The sequence below is a fragment of the Heptranchias perlo genome, chromosome 19 (genome assembly GCF_035084215.1).
Source record: "Heptranchias perlo isolate sHepPer1 chromosome 19, sHepPer1.hap1, whole genome shotgun sequence".
Lineage (NCBI taxonomy): Eukaryota > Metazoa > Chordata > Chondrichthyes > Hexanchiformes > Hexanchidae > Heptranchias > Heptranchias perlo.
The window spans coordinates 51,490,821-51,512,040 of NC_090343.1; the positions used below are offsets into that span (position 1 = coordinate 51,490,821).

The window sequence follows — 21,220 nt, forward strand, 5'->3', positions numbered from 1 at the left end:
CCATGACAGTATTGGTAGGAGTGACCACCGCACAGTCCTCGTGGAGACGATGTCCCGTCTTCGCACTGAGGACACCATCCAACGTGTTGTGTGGCACTACCACCGTGCTAAATGGGATAGATTCAGAACAGATCTAGCAGCTCAAAACTGGGCATCCATGAGGCGCTGTGGGCCATCAGCAGCAGCAGAATTGTATTACAGCACAATCTGCAACCTCATGGCCCGGCATATTCCTCACTCTAGCATTACCAACAAGCCAGGGGATCAACCCTGGTGCAATAAGGAGTATAGAAGAGCATGCCAGGAGCAGCACCAGGCGTACCTAAAAATGAGGTGCCAACCTGGTGAAGCTACAACTCAGAACTACATGCATGCTAAACAGCGGAAGCAACATGCTATAGACAGAACTAAGCGATTCCACAACCAACGGATCAGATCAAAGCTCTGCAGTCCTGCCACATCCAATCGTGAATGGTGGTGGACAATTAAACAACTAACAGGAGGAGGAGGCTCTGCAAACATCCCCATCTTCAATGATGGCAGAGTCCATGCAGAGTCCGGAGTGAGCGCAAAAGACAAGGCTGAAGTGTTTGCAACCATCTTCAGCCAGAAGTGCCGAGTGGATGATCCATCTCGGCCTCCTCCCGATATCCCCACCATCACAGAAGCCAGTCTTCAGCCAATTCGATTCACTCCACGTGATATCAAGAAACAGCTGAGTGCACTGGATACAGCAAAGGCTATGGGCCCCGACATCCTGGCTGTAGTGCTGAAGACTTGTGCTGCAGAACTAGCTGCGCCTCTAGCCAAACTGTTCCAGTACAGCTACAACACTGGCATCTACCCGACAATGTGGAAAATTGCCCAGGTATGTCCTGTCCACAAAAAGCAGGACAAATCCAATCCGGCCAATTACCACCCCATCAGTCTACTCTCAATCATCAGCAAAGTGATGGAAGGGGTCGTCGACAGTGCTATCAAGCGGCACTTACTCACCAATAAGCTGCTCACCAATGCTCAGTTTGGGTTCCGCCAGGACCACTCGGCACCAGACCTCATTACAGCCTTGGTCCAAACATGGACAAAAGAGCTGAATTCCAGAGGTGAGGTGAGAGTGACTGCCCTTGACATCAAGGCAGCATTTGACTGAGTGTGGCACCAAGGAGCCCTAGTAAAATTGAAGTCAATGGGAATCAGGGGGAAAACTCTCCAGTGGCTGGAGTCATACCTGCACAAAGGAAGATGGTAGTGGTTGTTGGAGGCCAATCATCTCAGCCCCAGGGCATTGCTGCAGGAGTTCCTCAGGCCAGTGTCCTAGGCCCAACCATCTTCAGCTGCTTCATCAATGACCTTCCCTCCATCATAAGGTCAGAAATGGGGATGTTCGCTGATGATTGCAGTGTTCAGTTCCAATCGCAACCCCTCAAATAATGAAGCAGTCCGAGCCCGCATGCAGCAAGACCTGGACAACATCCAGGCTTGGGCTCATCAGTGGCAAGTAACATTCACAAGTACCAGGCAATGACCATCTCCAACAAGAGAGAGTCTAACCACCTCCCCATGCCAGTCAACAGCATTCCATCGCCGAATCCCCCACCATCAACATCCTGGGGGTCACCATTGACCAGAAACTTAACAGGACCAGCCATATAAATACTGTGGCTACAAGAGCAGGTCAGAGGCTGGGTATTCTGCGGCGAGTGACTCACCTCCTGACTCCCCAAAGCCTTTCCACCATCTACAAGGCACAATTGTGAACAATTTTACAACACCAAGTTATAGTCCAACAATTTTATTTGAAATTCACAAGCTTTCGGAGGCTTCCTCCTTCCTCAGGTGAATGTTGTGGAAATGAAATCCTCGAACCCTTCGCATTTATAAATCACAGAACAATACTTGGTGATTACAGACAGTCTTTTTAACTGCCCGTTGCCAAGGCAATCAGTGTGCAGACAGACAGGTGTTACCGACAAGGTCTCCGAATATACAAACCACCAGAGAGGCAGAAACATAGAAAAGACAGCAAATGACCTGTTATATTAAAAACAGATAACATTTGTTCGCTGGTGGGGTAACGTGTAGCGTGACATGAACCCAAGATCCCGGTTGAGGCCGTCCTCATGGGTGCGGAACTTGGCTATCAATTTCTGCTCGACGATTTTGCGTTGTCGTGTGTCTCGAAGTGCCCCAGAGCATGGTACATTGGCGAGACCATGCAGACGCTGCGACAACGGATGAACGGACACCGCGCAACAATCGCCAGACAGGAGGGTTCCCTCCCAGTTGGGGAACACTTCAGCAGTCATGGACATTCAGCCACCGACCTTCGGGTGAGCATACTCCAAGGCGGCCTTCGAGACACACGACAACGCAAAATCGTCGAGCAGAAATTGATAGCCAAGTTCCGCACCCATGAGGACGGCCTCAACCGGGATCTTGGGTTCATGTCACGCTACACGTTACCCCACCAGCGAACAAATGTTATCTGTTTTTAATATAACGGGTCATTTGCTGTCTTTTCTATGTTTCTGCTTCTCTATCTCTGTGGTTTTTTTTGGTGGTTTGTATATTCGGAGACCTTGTAGGTAACACCTGTCTGTCTGCACACTGATTGCCTTGGCAACGGGCAGTTGAAAAGACTGTCTGTAATCACCAAGTATTGTTCTGTGATTTATAAATGCGAAGGGTTCGAGGATTTCATTTCCACAACATTCACCTGAGGAAGGAGGAAGCCTCCAAAAGCTTGTGAATTTCAAATAAAATTGCTGGACTATAACTTGGTGTTGTAAAATTGTTCACAATTGTCAACCCCAGTCCATCACCGGCATCTCCACATACAAGGCACAAGACAGGAGTGTGATGGAATACTCTCCACTTGCCTGGATGAGTGCAGCTCCAACAACACTCAAGAAGCTCGACACCATCCAGGACACAGCTGCCCGCTTGATTGGCACCCCATCCACCACCCTAAACATTCACTCCCTTCACCACCGGCGCACTGTGGCTGCAGTGTGTACCATCCACAGGATGCACTGCAGCAACTCACCAAGGCTTCTTCGACAGCACCTCCCAAACCCGCGACCTCTACCACCTAGAAGGACAAGAGCAGCAGGTACATGGGAACAACACCACCTGTACGTTCCCCTCCAAGTCACACACCATCCCGACTTGGAAATATATCGCCATTCTTTCATCATCGCTGGGTCAAAATCCTGGAACTCCCTTCCTAACAGCACTGTGGGAGAACCTTCACCACAAGGACTGCAGCGGTTCAAGAAGGCAGCTCACCACCACCTTCTCAAGGGCAATTAGGGATGGGCAATAAATGCCGGCCTTGCCAGCAACGCCCACATCACATGAACGAATAAAAAAATAATAAAAATCTATCAATCTTAGATTTAAAATTAACAATTGAGCTAGCATCAACTGCCGTTTGTAGAAGAGAGTTCCAAACTTTTACCACCCTTTGCGTGTAGAAGTGTTTCCTCACTTCACTCCTGAAAATCCTGGCTCTAATGTTTAGGCTGTGTCCCCTAGTTCTAGACTCCCCAACCAGCAGAGTTTCTCACTATTTACACCATCAGTTCCCCTTAATATCTTGAAAATTTCGATCAAAACACCCCTTAATCTTCTAAATGTCAGGGAACACAACCCTAGTTTGTGTAATCTCTCCTCATAATTTAAACCTTGGAGTCCAGGTATCATTCTAGTAAATCTATGCTACACGCCCTCCAAGGCCATTATATCCTTCCTAAGGTGCGGTGCCCAGAACTGTACGCAGTACTCCAGGTGAGGTCTAACCAGGGCTTTGTATAGCTGTAGCATAACTTCTACCCCCTTGTATTCTAGTCCTCTTCATATAAAGGCCAGCATTCTATTAGCCTTTTTGATTATTTTCTGCACCTGTCCATGACATTTAATGATCTATGGACATGGACCCCTGAGTCTCTTTCGACCTCCACTGTTTCGAGCTTTTCACCATTTAGAAAGTACTCTGATCTATCCTTTTTAGGTCCAAGTGGATGACCTCACACTTACCTACATTGAAATCCATTTGCCACAGTTTTGCCCATTCACTTAATCTATTAATATCTCTCTGTAATTTTATGCTTCCATCTACACTGCTTACAATGCTGCATATCTTTGTGTCATCGGCAAGCTTGGATATGTGGCTTTCTATCCCGTCATCTAAGTCATTAATAAATAGTGAATAATTGAGGCCCTAAAGCAGATCCCTGGGGGACTCTACTGGTCACATCCTGCCAATTTGCGTACCTGCCCATTATCTCTACTCTCTGTCTCCTGCCGCTCAGCCAATTTCCTAACCAGGTCAACAATTTGCAATTCCAAGAGCTTCAATTTTAGCTAACAGAATCTTATGAGGGATTTTATCGAATGCCTTCTGGAAGTCCATATAAACAACATCCCCTGTCCAATACTTTAGTCACCTCTTCAGGTTTGTCAGGTATGACCTACCCTTTACAAATCCATGCTGGCTCTCTCTGATCAGCTGAAAATTTTCAAGGTGTTCAGTCCCTCCTCTTAATTATAGACCAGTAATTTCCCGACAACAGATGTTAGGCTAACTGGTCTATAATTCAGGGTCTCTGGAGAGCCTGCTGAGTGGGGAATATCCTGCAGTGTTTATTCAGGATCTGTCTCAGAGTCTGGTGAGTGGGGAATATCCTGCAGTGTTTATTCAGGATCTGTCTCAGAGCCTGGTGAGTGGGGAATATCCTGCAGTGTTTATTCAGGATCTGTCTCAGAGCCTGGTGAGTGGGGAATATCCTGCAGTGTTTATTCAGGATCTGTCTCAGAGCCTGGTGAGTGGGGAATATCCAGCATCTCTCAAAGCCTGGTGAGTGGGGAATATCCTGCAGTGTTTATTCAGGATCTGTCTCAGAGCCTGGTGAGTGGGGAATATCCTGCAGTGTTTATTCAGGATCTGTCTCAGAGCCTGGTCAGTGGGGAATATCCTGCAGTGTTTATTCAGGATCTGTCTCAGAGCCTGGTCAGTGGGGAATATCCTGCAGTGTTTATTCAGGATCTCTCAGAGCCTGGTGAGTGGGGAATATCCTGCAGTGTTTATTCAGGATCTCTCAGAGCCTGGTGAGTGTGGAATATCCTGCGGTGTTTATTCAGGATCTGTCTCAGAGCCTGGTGAGTGGGGAATATCCTGCAGTGTTTATTCAGGATCTGTCTCAGAGCCTGGTGAGGGGGGAATATCCTGCAGTGTTTATTCAGGATCTGTCTCAGAGCCTGGTGAGTGGGGAATATCCTGCAGTGTTTATTCAGGATCTGTCTCAGAGCCTGGTGAGGGGGGAATATCCTGCAGTGTTTATTCAGGATCTGTCTCAGAGCCTGGTGAGGGGGGAATATCCTGCAGTGTTTATTCAGGATCTGTCCCAGAGCCTGGTGAGTGGGGAATATCCTGCAGTGTTTATTCAGGATCTGTCTCAGAGCCTGGTGAGTGGGGAATATCCTGCAGTGTTTATTCAGGATCTGTCTCAGAGCCTGGTGAGTGGGGAATATCCTGCAGTGTTTATTCAGGATCTGTCTCAGAGCCTGGTGAGTGGGGAATATCCTGCAGTGTTTATTCAGGATCTGTCTCAGAGCCTGGTGAGTGGGGAATATCCTGCAGTGTTTATTCAGGATCTGTCTCAGAGCCTGGTGAGTGGGGAATATCCTGCAGTGTTTATTCAGGATCTGTCTCAGAGCCTGGTGAGTGGGGAATATCCTGCAGTGTTTATTCAGGATCTGTCCCAGAGCCTGGTGAGTGGGGAATATCCTGCAGTGTTTATTCAGGATCTGTCCCAGAGCCTGGTGAGTGGGGAATATCCTGCAGTGTTTATTCAGGATGAAAGGAGGTGCAAAATTCAGCCGCAGCTCGTGCTGCTTACAGCCACGTACATAGTTGTCTCCACGCACGCAGCCCTGGTGTGCTTTGTGTGGTGAAATCCTAGCTAACAACAAATGTGAAAATGACAGATAAAGTTACAAAACAAGTACCCCAAGCAAATCCGAAAATGTTGATAATGCACTGTACACCAGTAAGAGGAAGGTCAGGTTATGACATTTGATACGTGACCCTTCATCAGAACTGATTATCAGTTTTAACGAAAGGCCACACCCCAAAACATTAACCTCGCTCTTGTTTATACAGATGCTGCGTGACCTGCTGTATATTTCCAGCATTTTCTGTCTTTATTTCAGCTTTTTCTTTTTATTCTTAGACTACATGAACCATGGATAAAAACACATGTACCCGAGGGCAGAACACACATTGCACAGAATCATAATGTCATCAGTGCGTCCCAGGTTTGACCACGAGCCTCACAAATACAACAGCAAAGTGCCAATGTTACACTGCCGAGAGCTGAAAAAATAGAAGCTACTGAGATCACAAACTCGACAGGGACAGTGGCAAGATGAGAGAATGTTATTTTTTATTATAAAAATAGGTGCTGGTGTCTTGTGTTGGCAGAGATCTTATCACTCTAGATTGTAAACAAACAATGCACCAAATACTGAGAATATTCAGGGCTAGGAATTTGAAGTAGGAAAATTACCATCATAAAACAATGCTGTTGCTTGCACCTTGGGTGCAGTATCTTCGGGTCCCTGCCAGTGGTGATGTTGTTAACATTGACTTTCAGAGGCTCAGCAGCACCACCAGCAGGGACTGACCGGAACAAGAATTCGTAAATGTTCATTTGCACCCAAATTTCCATTAAGCACTCCCAGCGGGTTGGGCAAATTACCCCTTTATATATCACATTCATCGCAAATTTCATTTCACAAAAAATCCAGCATAAACGGGGCCTACTGTACCTGCGTATGTTGCACAGTATGCAAATAAAACAGCATTATTAAAGCATGGACCCCATCTGAGAGCAGAGCACAGTGGAATCTTTTATAGAGGATGTTACAGGTACAGTGGAACCTTTTATAGGACTTTCCAGCCCTACGACATCAGAAAATGAAATGTTAGGATGGTGGTTCCAAGACACAACTCAGCAGAGCTTGCATTACAAGATAGTGTGTGTGACATTTATGTGTGTGTATATAGTTATATGCAGGAGTAAGAAGGGGAACCAGACAGGAGAACTAGATGTTACTTGCCGTGAGTTTGGCAGGGGGGGGGGGGGGGGGGAGTGGAGTGACCTATGGCTTCACCTTCCCTACTCTATCCATACTCTCTTTCTTTTCCGTTTGTGAGCAATATTGGCATGGCCGACATTTATTGTCCATCCCTAGTTGCCCTGAGAAGGTGGTGGTGAGCCTTCTCCTTGAACCGCAGTAGGCCTTGTAACAAAGGTGCTTCCATAGTGCTGTTAGATAGCGAATTCCTAGATTTTGACCCATCGACAATGAAGAAACTATGACATACGTCCAAGTCGAGATGGTGTGTGACTTGGAGGTGACAGAGTTCCCACAATGATGCTGCTCTTGTCCTTCAATGGTAGAAGTCACAAGGGGAGGCAGGTATTGCTCAAATAACCTTGGTGAGTTGCTGCAGTGCATCCTGTAGATCGTATATGTGCTGGTGATGGAGGGTCTGGATATCAAATCCATTGACAAGGGCACTGATTGAGCAAACCGCTGTGTGCTGGGTTGTCTCCTCCAAATGAATCTAGGGCTTATAAGATCTGTTCCCTTATATTATGTACCATCCAGCCAAGCAGTGTAGACACACAAGTTAAGGGACATATACCCATCCTGGGTGTCAGTCAGTACTCATTCATCATGCAGCTAAACTATTGCACAATAATTTAATGTGTGAAGACCTTTCAAAATGTGAGTTTGCCAGGGCTTTCAACTGTAAGTTGCAGCTGGACTTTGTGCCTTCCTGGAGTATGGATGTGCATGAGAACCAATGACAAAGCTCTGTGGTCGTGTGAAGGCTTGGGCATGGAATAAATGTGGAATAGGTTGAGAGTCAACAGTTTACAGTATGTGATCCAACCAATGTTTTGAAAGCCTTATTGTAACCTCTAGATTTGTACCCTACTTTTCTGGCTATGGTATCTCAATATTCAATTAGCTTTCTAAAAATTGACAACTCCATCCTCTTCAAGTGTTTCCTCTATGGTCTACTTCCATGGCACTCCATGATATTGCTCCACTCCCCCTTGTGTACACATCTTCTGTACTGGCTTTTCATCTCACCCCTGTATGAATATAGCTGCTGTGCCTGAAAGCCTATCCTTGGTAACATTAATCATAGGGATGGGGTCAGCTTTAACATGCTTACAACACCCAGCTTTAACTTTCTGCCCCCACTCTTAACTCCTTGCCTGCCACTGTGCTATTCTAGCTGATAGCCTACAACTCAACATCAGCAGGAATGAAGCCTTCATCCTTGGCGCCTGCCTAAAACTCTGCACTTTAGTATCCAACTCCCTCCCTCTCGTCAACTGCCTCAGATTGAAGCCAACATTCTTGCAAACACCAAGACCTAGTTCCACATCCACCCCTCCAATGCTCTCCTTGCTGGCCTCCTGAGTACTGTCCTTTGTAAGTTGCAACATGTCCAAAACATGTCCCACATTAGGTCCTGTTGGCCTACTGCCCCGTACCCTCAAACCTTCACTGGCTCTCTATCCAACATACATTATTTCAAAATCCTTGTCCTCATCTACAAACCCCTCCAAAGCCTCGCCCCTCTCTACCTTGCAACTTCATTCAGCCCATCCTCCCTGTACATACCCTCCACTCTTCCTGTACATTCATTCTTCACTTTGCTCCACTTTGGGCTGCAGAGCAGTCAGCCATTTTGTTCTGGCGCTCTGGTAGATTCTATCTAAGCCACTTTCCCTTTCCACCTCTCTCCCCATCTTCAAATACCTCCTTGTAAAATTACATAGAAATCACAACACAGAAACAGGTCTTTCAGCCCACCCAGTCCATAATGGTGTTTAGCATCCACACCAGTGGTAATCATAATCTTATGTGCCCTCCTCCACCCTGTTCGCATATCCCTTGATGCCCTTTTCCTTCAACCACCTAACTAACCTATTCTTAAATGTTGACATGGTCTCTGTTTCCATCACTGACTCCAGTAATACATTCTACAGCCTCACAACCCACTGTATGCAAAAAGCGTTTCCTGCTCTCTGTCCTAAATCTCTTGCATTTAATCTTACATCTACGTCCCCTCATTCCCCAACCCTACTTCTTCCATCTCTCTTTTGGTCATCATCCCTAATCCTTTCCCTCTATTTCTCAGTCTCCAGTTATTTTCTGCCTTTACAAAGAGGTTTGAAATGTTTTATGATGTTGAAGGCTCTATATAGGTGGACATTGTTGTTGCTTCCCCACATTGTCTCGACATTGAAAGTGACGAAGTTGCCATCACTGCCAGGTCCTTCCCTAGCTACCCAGTGAGATTCAGCATGTACCTTTGACCGATGAGCAATACTTCACATCTCAGTATTATATTTTATTTACTGTTTATCTGCCCCAATTGCAAACTGTGGGAGGTGGGACATGAGGACTGGCAGGGTGGGGTCTGTTGAATGACCGGGAGGACCAGAATTACTGTTCTAATCTAAACCTCAAATGATTCTGGTATCATAGCAGTGCTTCAGAGGATCCTCTTATTGGACAGAATCCTGATCAATCTCACCAAGCTCCTCCCCTTAAAGGCACAGGCAATGTCGCTCTTCCTTTAGGTTCCCTGCTGATCTCTTTGCACTTTTTCCAAATGGCCACCTCCCTTCTAATCCCTGCTTTGTACACAGCCTGCTCATTCAGTCTCTATCGTGTCCTGGGGGGAAACAAGCCCCATAAATGAATCATTCAACACCCCAAACAAAATTACCTGCAGCATGCTGAGTATCTGTGCTCATAATGGGAGTGGGGCCAAATGTACTAAGAATGTTGCAGTGGCTCTACTTGTGCAGAGTGCCACATTGAAACCTTTGTGCTCAGTGTTGCCAACGATTTTCTGATATGCACTGGCCTCACAAAATGTACCATATTACGTGCAGACCAGCAGTGACGCCAGATGTGCAATGGTATTATCTGCAGAGATTGAGTGAGGCACTATGTGCGAAACGGGTACGGGACTATTTTGTGCAAAGTGGCACAAATACAGGAAGTGGCACTACTTGCATTGAGTGGGGCGGGGAGAGGAGGGACAGCTATTTGTACCACTGGTGCCATTTATAGCAGTTATGCAGCCCAAAACTATTTTCATGAGTTTTAAGATCATACCGTCTTAACTGGAACATTGCATGGCAGTAACTGATTGTAGTACAAAGGATTTGCCCAACTGAGGGAGTGACACGAGAGCAGATATATTCTGGAGCAGGTCTGACAGCCCAGACATTTTACAAGCTGGTGTTTTTGTGGATTACTGCGATTATAGCAGTTTTAAGGAGGTGGCAGGAGTTGGGATATCTCCAGTCACCATCTATACAGTGCTATAAACATCAGAGGATCAGATCATCCCCGCAACACTGTTTCAGGCTCTCGATGGCAATGGAGTTGTTAGTCAGTCAGTCAGTCAGACATTCACGTACCCCAGTAAGCGAGCGGATTATCAGATCTGTTATCCTAGCTCGACAATTTGTTGCACCAATAAGCAGTTTTGCCTTTGCCGATTTCTGTAACATCCTTTGCCTTTCCGTGAAGGTCCAGGTGTTTATGTGACATGATGTAGCTCGGTGAGCCCTACATTTTATCCCATCGTCCCATCTCTAGTTATTTCAAATCCTCGGACTTCTAGCACGACTGCATAGCACGACAACCAATTCACTGGGACAGTGACCGCCTAAAGATGTGTGTTAATGTAGAGTTTTAAAGATCTGGATCTTAGCAGCAACTCGGCAGGAGGTGTGTGATTACTTTGGTCATCAGGAGCTAACCCTGGTAATAAAGGGCAATAACTACCATTAGCTTTTCATCAAGTGGGCAACCCAAAATCTTGGACAGCTGGAATTTGTTACACTGCTATGAATGTTTAATCAGGATTTCCTGTCAGGGTGTCTCCTATCACAATGCTACGCAGGCTCCTGCTCTCACTTTCTTCCCCCGGTCAGTTTACTTCTCTCGTCCAAAGGCTTTAACTGCTTGCTGGGGTCCAGTTCCATAAGCGCCAGTCACCTTCTGGGCCCTCACCTAACTATGTATGAGGCTTGACGGGGAGTGTTAGCAGGCTAATGTTCACGCCCAATCTTGACCTCACCTGATATGCACACTTTCCAGCAGGAACCACTGCACAGTGATCGAGTAGGACCCCAGCTGATTTTTGCTCCTCCTAATGTAGCACCCTTACTACCATTTCTGTTATGACCATCTAACTCGACACAGAGCAGGGTGAACCTTCATCTTCTCTCCCCCACATTATTTCTCCATTTTTACCACTCACCTGTATCTCCAGTTCTTTCTCCATCCTTGTTTGGTTGCTCCTTTACTCCCATCTTCCCTTTTTTCCTCTTACTCTTGTCCCCAATTTTGCTTTTCTGTCTGTCTTTTGAACCTTTCACACCCCTCCTCTTACTTCATCTTGTCTTTCAGTTTCCCTCTCCTCCTAGCTCTGGTTTCTTTTTATTGAGAACTCCCCCACATCATATAATTGCACAGGTGTAGTCAATTAATTAAGACCATCTCTTTTCCTTTAATGACCGAGGGAAGTTGACAATTTCCAAGATTCTTCCAGACTTATGTCTTTTGACTGGAATGTCAAACACCAGCTAGAACACTAATAATTTAGACATAGGTGTTATTAATTTGTAAATCTATTTCATATTGCCACGAAGCACACTCATCTCCTGCACATTTAGAAATATATTATGGATATCACATGAATCATTCTCCTTGCAAATTAAACTTAGGTGTCAGCCGTGGCTCAGTGGTAGCACAGTTGCCTCAGTCAGAAGGTTGTGGGTTCAAGCCCCACTGCAGGACTTGAGCACATAATCAAGGGTGACCAGTGCAGAACCGAGGGAGTGCTGCAGTGTCAGAGGTGGTGTTTTTCGAATGAGATGCCCGCCTACCCTGAGGGATGTAAAAGATCCCATGGCTATTAAAAGAGTCCAGAGTAATATTTTTCCTTTAACGATCACAACAGATTATCTGATCACTTATCTCATTGCTATGTGTGGGCCCTTGCTGTGCACAAATTGGCTGCTGTGTTTCCTACATCACACCAGTGACCACACTTTAAAAACAAATTCTTCGTTAGACATGAAACACTTTGGGATGTCCCCAGGTTATAAAAGCACTATATAAATGCAAGTTCCTGCGTTCTTTCCAGAATCTCTTCGTATTTTCTATCATTGTCAGCCAAAACTTTCACAAATTTATTTAATATAATTATCCATTCATTAACTTTAAATAATTAGCCAAGAGATTACACAAACTTCAGAAAATTGAATGAAGGATTAACAAGATTTGTCACCTAGGCATGAGAAAGGAACAGCATTCAACAGATAAAAATAAGGTAAAAGTATATAACACCCAAATCAGTGAGTGGAACCTGGTAAGGGATACAACCTAACAGACAGAGCAGGAGACACTTCACTTTTCATTGAGTGGCAGGGTGCATAAAGACAGATCACAGAGTATAAAACCACTTAAGTAATACAGACAGATTCCAGTCCACAGTTTGTGCCAAGTGGGCCTCCTTTAGAGGCTGGATAGTGGAAAATTCAGTAGGGAATCAGAAGAGCCAAGTTGGGACAAGTGGAAGCCTGGTAATGTATCCACATCCTCAGATGAGGCTGGTGGAGTTTCTCCTCTTCTTGCATTGTCTGACTTTGCAGAACCCTGTGGGATCCTCTACCCTAAGGGGCCCCCATGTTTCTACAGAAAGAGCCTTTGAAGAAATACATCAAAATATTTATAATTAGCAGTGAACAGCCATTGAAATCGATTTACAGTTCATATTAAGCAAAGAGTTGCAACCCAGGAACGAGCATTAATTTAAGATTCCTTCAATTATCATTGACTTTTAATGGCACCTTCGCTGTGCATTCAAAGGTCTGGAGCACTGAAGTACAATTAGTTTCAGTGAAAATGTGAAGTCTGCCACAAGTAGTCACAGTAACAGTGAAGTTAAGAAAAAGAAAAAACAAAATTAACAGGTTTCTGTCCCAGTTTTGTTTAAAGTTACACTATGCATTCTAGGGCTAGCAATCTAAAGGACTCACAAAAACATTACCTTTTGGGCATCACCAGCATGGAAACTGACTCATCATTAGTTAGAAGGTTGACTTTCCCTTCACCACCTGTAGGTGGGGTCATGGCCTAATAATAGTCTCCTGATCAGGGGAATTTTCCCTCCACTGTTCCTTCCATTTTCTCCTCACGGTCCCAGCTGGATCCGCTCACCCTAGATACAGTGACCATGTGTGTCTGTGTTTGGGCCTGTTCCACTGGAATTAGTTCCCGGCTCAGAGAACCAAAACAACATTTCCTGCAGCAACGAACCAGTGAGCAAGTCTGCCTCAGCATCAAACTGTTCTCTTTTGGCTAAGTTTCCTTCATTTTGCACCTCTTTCTGAAGGTGGAATAAATACTAGTCTCCATTTATAGTGCAAACTTCGCTTAAATAAATTTCCATATTGAACAGTTTCCATTTCATGGAAACTATCATTCCCCAGTAACAATTGTGCTACAAAATACAAGAAATGTGATTATGCCCCAGTTCAGTGGGTTAAATCAGCACACGGAGTGTACTAAGCCCCACAGGTCAGCACAGTCCCAAGTTCAACCCCCATTACATGCAGAGTTAGCTGATATCAGCTGGGACAACAGTGGGGCTCTGCAGGTTAGGCAAGGTTAAAAGCAGCCAGGGCGCCTGCTCCTGCTCGCCATCACTGACCACCCCTGCTGGCTGTGGTGGGTGGGTAAGGTCAGGTCAGCATCAGGTTTGATTGTGATGCCCATATGCCCAAATAGCTTCAATAACTCACTGTCTAGGTTCACAACTGAAGAATGGCTACGTGACTAATGTAGTGAAGGACTGCTGGTGCCAGTGAAAGGTATCCGAGAGAGAGAGCATGAATTGTAAACAAACAGCAATGTTAAAATGGGATGCAAATTAGTGATGCTAAATTAGAAAAAGACAAGATCAGTGTCTATTATTCACTGTATTTTGTTGCTGTGATAATCGTACAGAACATGCAGCTAAAACAATTCCTCATGAAACCAGCAGCGTGTAATGTAGTCACCTGTCAGAAGCCAAAGGCTATCCCTGTCTCCTAGAAATAGTTAAATGATTTACACAGAATCGGAGCTCTGGGATATGCATTGCACTACGATTTCAACACAATCAAAAATGCCTTGACTGAGACCTACTAACCAGTGGTTCTTATCTGTCCCAATCCCATTTTGAAGCGGAATATATCAATACAGATGAGAAAAAACTGCCCCCAATTCCAAATAGTGAATAATGGGCTTAAAAAAAAACCTTGAAAAAGGAGAGAATGTAATGCAGAGCAAGTGACAGCCATGGAAAATTCAGAGCTATAGAATCATAGAAAGGTTACAGCATGGAAGGAGTCAATTCGACCCATCGAGTCAGCGCCGGCTCTGTTCAAGAGCAATCCAGCTAGCCCCACTCCCCCGCCCTTTCCCCGTAGCCCTGCAAATGTTTTCCTTTCAAGTACTTATTCAGTTCCCTTTTGAAGGCCATAATTGAATCTGGCTCCACCACCCCCTCAGGCAGTGCATTCCAGATCCTCACTGTGTAAAAAAGTTTTTCCTCATGTCACCTTTGGTTCTTTTGCCAATCACCTTAAATCTATGCCCTCTGGTTCTTGACCCTTCCGCCATTGGGAACAGTTTCTCTCTATCTACTCTGTCTAGACCCTTCATGATTTTGAATACCTCTATCAAATCTCCTCACAACGTTGTTCCAAGGAGAACAACCCCAGCTTCCCCAGTCTATCCACATAACTAAAGTCTCTCATCCCTGGAATCATTCTAGTAAATCCTTTCTGCACTCCCTCTAAGGTCTTCACATCTTTCCTAAAGTGCGGTGCCCAGAACTGGACACAATTCTCCAGTTGTGGTCGAACCAGTATTTTATAAAGGCTCATCATGACTTCCTTGCTTTTGTACTCTATGCCTCTATTTATAAAGGCCAGGATCCTGTATGCTTTTTTAACCGCTTTCTCAACCTGTCCTGTCACTTTCCACGATTTATGCGCATATACCTCCAGATCTCTGTTCATGTACCCCTTTTAAAATTGTGTCCTCTAGTTTATATTGTCTCTCCTCGTTCTTCCTACCGAAATGTATCACCTCACATTTTTCTGCATTAAATTTCATCTGCCACGTATCCGCCCATTCCACCAGCCTATCTATATCCTCCTCACTGTTCACTACACTTCCTTGTTTTGTGATAGATAGCTAGATAGATAAAAGCAGCAGTCCTAGTTCCAATCCCTGAGGAACAGCACTGTACACCTCCCTCCAGTCTGAAAAACAACTACTCTGCAATATTGGCCCCATCACATTATTCAGCTTGTAAGACATCCTTATTTGTAGCTAATGTTTAATATAATAAATACCAAGACCCTATTTTTTTTATTACAAAGGCCTGGGAGACTATGAATTTTTACTTACACATTGTGACACATGCAGCATCAGATATGGCAAATATTCAACTGAAAACTGAATACTTCTTGCATTAGCATTACTCACTACAGATTGTCTGAAACTATAGCGCACGTGATAATTAGTTTGGCTGATAGATGCAAGACCTGCACAGTGCATGTTAGAGACAATTTAGTTACTCACTATGATATCATGCTGTCCAAACACAGGCATTTCCCAGAGCGACTGGTTGGTGAACTTGTTGAAGTAATATGGCCTGTTTTCTCTCCTACTCCAACACTTCGACCATCCTGCCTGAACCAGCTCATCTGAAAATAAAATTACAATCAAAACTCTGCTCAGATTTAAACAAATTTAAAAAACATACACACACTTGTTCTGTCAATAACACGTGAAGACCTCCAGATTATAGTCTGGTGAAATCTGCCTTAACTACAGCTCAGGTCAGAACCGAGGCAAGGCACCTTGGCTATTAGGTTGGCTTAAGGGCAAGAACAGTGTTGCATTCACCTCTACAACATATGCCACCTGCACTGAGGGGGATGAGAGACTCATCTCTCCACTAGAGAACTGATAGACAGGTCTAATCCACTGTACCAATCAACAATCCATTCTGTTTATTCTGAATTAAAGGTTTCTACTTCTGATGGGAGACGATTATAAAACTCCCCTTTAGCCCACATTTCTCTACCTGGTCATGAAGGAATCTTCTTGAAATGTGTCTGGGCAGTTTAACATTCTGTTTTTTTCTCACCGTTTACCTCCCTCCTCCTCTGGTGACTTTTGGCCTCAGTTCTCCTGAATCCAGCCCAAGTGAGACACTTAGAGTGTCAGCAGGGCACTAGACCATGGTAGGCATCACAGCCAAAGCTGACCCTACTGTCACCCCCATATCCACACCTGTGCAGACAGGTGGTGGTGCCTGGCACTTTTTCTTCTCCCTAACCCAGGGGCACCAACCCAATTGTAGCACAGCTAAAGAAATCTAACCCAGTAGTAACTGGGGATCGCACTGGGACCTTCCTGATGTGTGACTTGGCTTGTCACCACAAAATTGGTGAGCCATCGAGGGAGTTATACCTGGATAACTTTCAATCAACCACACTGTCACACCACAAGTTCACCTCCATGTTTAACATCAATTATCAACTGACAACATATGGATGCGAACTGTAGGAAGTTCTCCCCCACCCTAATTCAGGTGGTTTCATTTCACACAAGATGGCATTACAACAGCAACGGGTTGGCAGACTAAACATGTGTGGGATGGACACTGCATTATAACAGCTTGTGAGGATGGGAGTTTAGGCAAACTTTTAAAAGGTGTAAATCCAATCCAAACCAAACCCCAAACAACACCTGATGCCACCCAAGCAAGCTAAATCACATGCAGTGTATCCTCTTCACTGAACTGCAGTGACAGTCTGCCAAGATTAAACAACTTCCATTTGCATAGCTTTAGCAGAAAAAAAAGAGGGCAGTGGAGAGGCAGAGGAGTTTAAGCGACTGAAGGCATGTCCGCCCCAATAAGGGAGGGGGGGGGGGCAAGGCCATGGAGGGATTTAAACACAAGGGTGAGAATTTTAAATTTGAAATATTAGGACCGAGAGCCAGCATAGGTCAGTGAGGACAGGAGTGATGGGTAAGCAGCACTTGATATTGGACAGAATATGGGTGGATGAGCTGAAGTTTATCGAAGGTGGAGAATGGGAGACCAGTCAGGAGAGCATTCGAGTCTGGAAGTGACAACGGCATGGATGAGGGTTTCTGTGGCAGAAGGGGTGAGGCAGGGACACAGCCAGGCAATGTTACGGAAGTGGAAGTCGGCAGTCTGTGAGATGGAGAAGATATGGGGTTGGAAGCTCAGCTTAAGGTCAAACATGACACTGTAGTTGCTAACAATCTGATTCAGCTGGAGACAGAGGCCAGGAGAGGTTGGAGTTGGTGGCGGGGGTACAGAGTTTGTGGCAGGGGCCAAAAACAAATTGTTTTATCTTCAATGTTTAGCTGAAAGAGATTGTGGCTCATTCAAGACTGGATTGCGACAAGCAGTCTGACAGCACAGAAGCAGTGGAGGGGTTGAGAGAGATGATGCAGAACTGGAGTTGGGAGTCATCAGCGTTCATTTCAGAATATGCTTAAATTATTGCTTTCCCGCGGTCTGCTTCAGCTCAGTACAAACAAACATAAAACAAAAGGTTACATGGATTTATTGGAAGATCAATTTAGCCATCGTTATATTCAGCTTATTGAGCAAAGACATCCCTTACTGTTGCATGCTTAACCTACTTACTGGAAAAAAACAGATTAAGAACACCCCTGGTCCAAAGCTCAGTCTCAGCTACGTTAGCTGCTCTACAACTGTCCTCAATGCCTCGGGTGGGAGAGTTAACCAAGGGATCCCCTCCTAATTATTATCCAGTCATTCCCGCTGGAAAGTGGATGCCAGGTGAGGACAGGATCAGGTTGAGCTCTGATGGCTCCATCAGTTGAGCAGCCTGCCAACACTCACCAGCAGCACACACTTATAAAGAATGGCCACTTGAGCTACTGAAAAATAGCATCTGAAGGAGTTACAGCCTCTTGAAAGCAATTCTGACAAGACAACCACCTAAATAAGGATAAATATGGGCGTACTGCTGCCACTGATTGTGAAATAGTTGTGTTGCAGCCAAACATTTTGAGAAGAGGCGAAGTCAAACTGAAATCCCTTGTACTGACTGTACATGAACATTTAACGTCAGCAATGCATTGTGGGGACAGTCATAGAATCATATAGCACAGGAGGCTGCCATTCGGCCCATTGTGTCCGTGCTGGCTCTTTGAAAGAGCTATCCAATTAATTCCACTCCCTTGCTCCTTCCCCACGGCCTTGTAAGTGTTTCCTTTTCAAGTATTTATCCAATTCCTTTTTGAAAGTTATTATTGAATCTGCTTCCACCGCCCTTTCAGACAGTGCATTCCAGATCATAACAACTTGCTGCGAAAATAATGTTTCCTCATCTCCTCCGATTCTTTTGCCAATTATCTTCAATCTGTGCTACTGACCCTCCTGCCAGTAGAAACAGTTTCTCCGTTTACTTTCAGAATCCTTCATAATTTTGAACACCTCCTAAAGTGTGGTGCCCAGAAATGAACAATACTCTAGCTGAGGCCTAACCAGTAATTTATAAAGGTTTAGCATAACTTCCTTGCTAATGTACTCTATGCCTCTATTTATAAATGATGTGGAGATGCCGGTGATGGACTGGGGTTGACAATTGTAAACAATTTTACAACACCAAGTTATAGTCCAACAAATTTATTTTAAATTCCACAAGCTTTCGGAGGCTTCCTCCTTCCTCAGGTGAATGGTGTGGAAATGAATTTAAAATAAATTTGTTGGACTATAACTTGGTGTTGTAAAATTGTTTACAATCTATTTATAAAGTCACAGGTCCCGTATGCTTTTTTTTTAAAAAAAAAGCCTTATCGACTTGTCCTGCTACATTCAAAGATTTGTGTACATATATCCCCAGGTGTCTCCATTCCTGAACCCCTGTTAAAATTGTACCAATTAGTTTATATTACCTCTCCTTAATTTTTCCTTCCAAAATGCATCTCTTCACACTTCTCAGCATTAAATTTCATCTTTCATGTGGTCTGCCCATTTCCTCCTGAAGTTTGTTACTATTCTCCTCCCTGTTTACTACATTTTCAAGCTTTGTGTCATCTGCAAATTTTGAAATTATGCCCCCCTCACCCCAGTCCAGGTTATTAATATATCTGAGAAAGCTATGGCCCTAAAACCGCCCCCCTGGGGGACAACATTGTATACTTCCCTCCAGTCTGAAAAACAACCATTCACCACTACTCTCTGCTTTCTGTCTTAGCAAATTCGCATCCACACTGCCACTGTCTCTTTAATCCCATCAGCTTTGATTTTGCTAACAAGTCTATTATGTGGCACTTTATCAAATGCCTTTTGAAAGTCTGTATACACATCAACCGCACTACATTCATCAAGCCTCTGATTTCATCGTTAGACATGATTAATTAATTAAGCTCCATTACGTTTTGTGCAGTCAACCAATCAGGCAGAACACCTAAATTAATTGAGGCAGTGCCCACTCTGGGCTTCAACCTGCTGAGACCTGTGTACAATAGCTCCAGGAGTATTCCCAAGGACACCTCCCCCCCCCAACCATCACAGAAGCCAGTCGCCAATTCAATTCACTCCACGTGATATCAAGAAATGGCTGAGTGCACTGGATACAGCAAAGGCTATGGGCCTCGACAACATCCCGGCTGTAGTGCTGAAGGCTTGTGCTCCAGAACTAGCTGTGCCTCTAGCCAAACTGTTCCATTTCAGCTACAACACTGGCATCTACCCAACAATGTGGAAAATTGCCCAGGTATGGCCTGTCCACAAAAACCAGGACAAATCCAATCCAGCCAATTAACACCCCATCAGTCTACTCTCAATCAGCAAAGTGATAGAAGGGGTCATCGATGGTGCTATAAAGCGGCATTTACTCCCAATAACCTGTTCATCGATGCTCAGTTTGGGTTCCGCCAGGACCACTCTGCTCCAGACCTCATTACAGCCTTGGTCCAAACATGGACAATAGAGCTGAATTGTGAGAAAGAGAGTGACTGCCCTTGACATCAAGGCAGCATTTGACCGAGTGTGGCACCAAGCAGCCCTAGTAAAATTGAAGTCAATGGGAATCCAGTGGCTGGAGTCATACCTAGCACAAAGGAAGATGGTAGTGGTTGTTGGAGGCTAATCAGCTTTGCTGCAGGAGTTCCTCAGGACAGTGTCCTAGGCCCAACCATCTTCAGCTGCTTCATCAATGACCTTCCCTCCACCAAAAGGTCATAAATGGGGATCTTCGCTGATGATTGCACAGTGTTCAGTTCCATTTGCAACCCCTCAGATAATGAAGCAGTCTGTGACCACATGCAGCAAGACCTGGACAATATCCAAGCTTGGGCTGATCAGTGGCAAGTAACATTCGCACCAGACAATGACCATCTCCAACAAGAGAGTCTAGACATCTCCCCTTGACATTCAACGGCATTACCATCGCCAAATCCCCCACATTCAACATCCTGGGGGTCACCATTGACTAGAAACTTAACTGGACCAGCCATATAAATACTGCGGCTACAAGAGCAGGTCAGAGGCTGGGTATTCTGCGGCAAGTGACTCACCTCCTGACTCCCCAAAGCCTTTCCACCACCTACAAGGTGCAAGTCAGAAGTGTGATGGAATACTCTCCACTTGCCTGGATGAGTGCAGCTCCAACAACACTCAAGAAGCTCGACACCATCCAAGACAAAGCAGCCCGCTTGATTGGCAGCCCATCCACCACCCTAAACATTCACTCCCTTCCCCACCGACGCTCCACGGCTGCAGTGTGTACCATCCACAGGATGCACTGCAGCAACTCGCCAAGGCTTCTTCGACAGCACCTCCCAAACCGGCAACCTTTACCACCTAGAAGGACAAGAGCAGCAGGTACATGGAAACACCACCTGCACGTTCCCCTCCAAGTCACACACCATCCCGACTTGGAAATATATCGTTGTTGCTTCATCGTTGCTGGGTCAAAATCCTGGAACACTCTACCTAACAGCACACGGACTGCAGCGGTTCAAGACGGCG

At 45.2% G+C, this 21,220-nt stretch overlaps 1 protein-coding gene across 5 annotated transcripts in view; it reads right to left on the reverse strand.

The window, feature by feature from the left end:
* The window catches only part of pcif1 (phosphorylated CTD interacting factor 1), a 144,725-nt gene that overhangs the window by 99,579 nt on the left and 23,926 nt on the right, over positions 1–21,220 (reverse strand). For all 5 annotated transcript variants that reach the window (XM_068000744.1, XM_068000743.1, XM_068000742.1 and 2 more), the window contains exon 3: positions 15,754–15,878. In XM_068000744.1, coding sequence (XP_067856845.1) covers positions 15,754–15,878 — 125 coding nt within the window. The remainder of the gene's footprint in view (positions 1–15,753; positions 15,879–21,220) is intronic.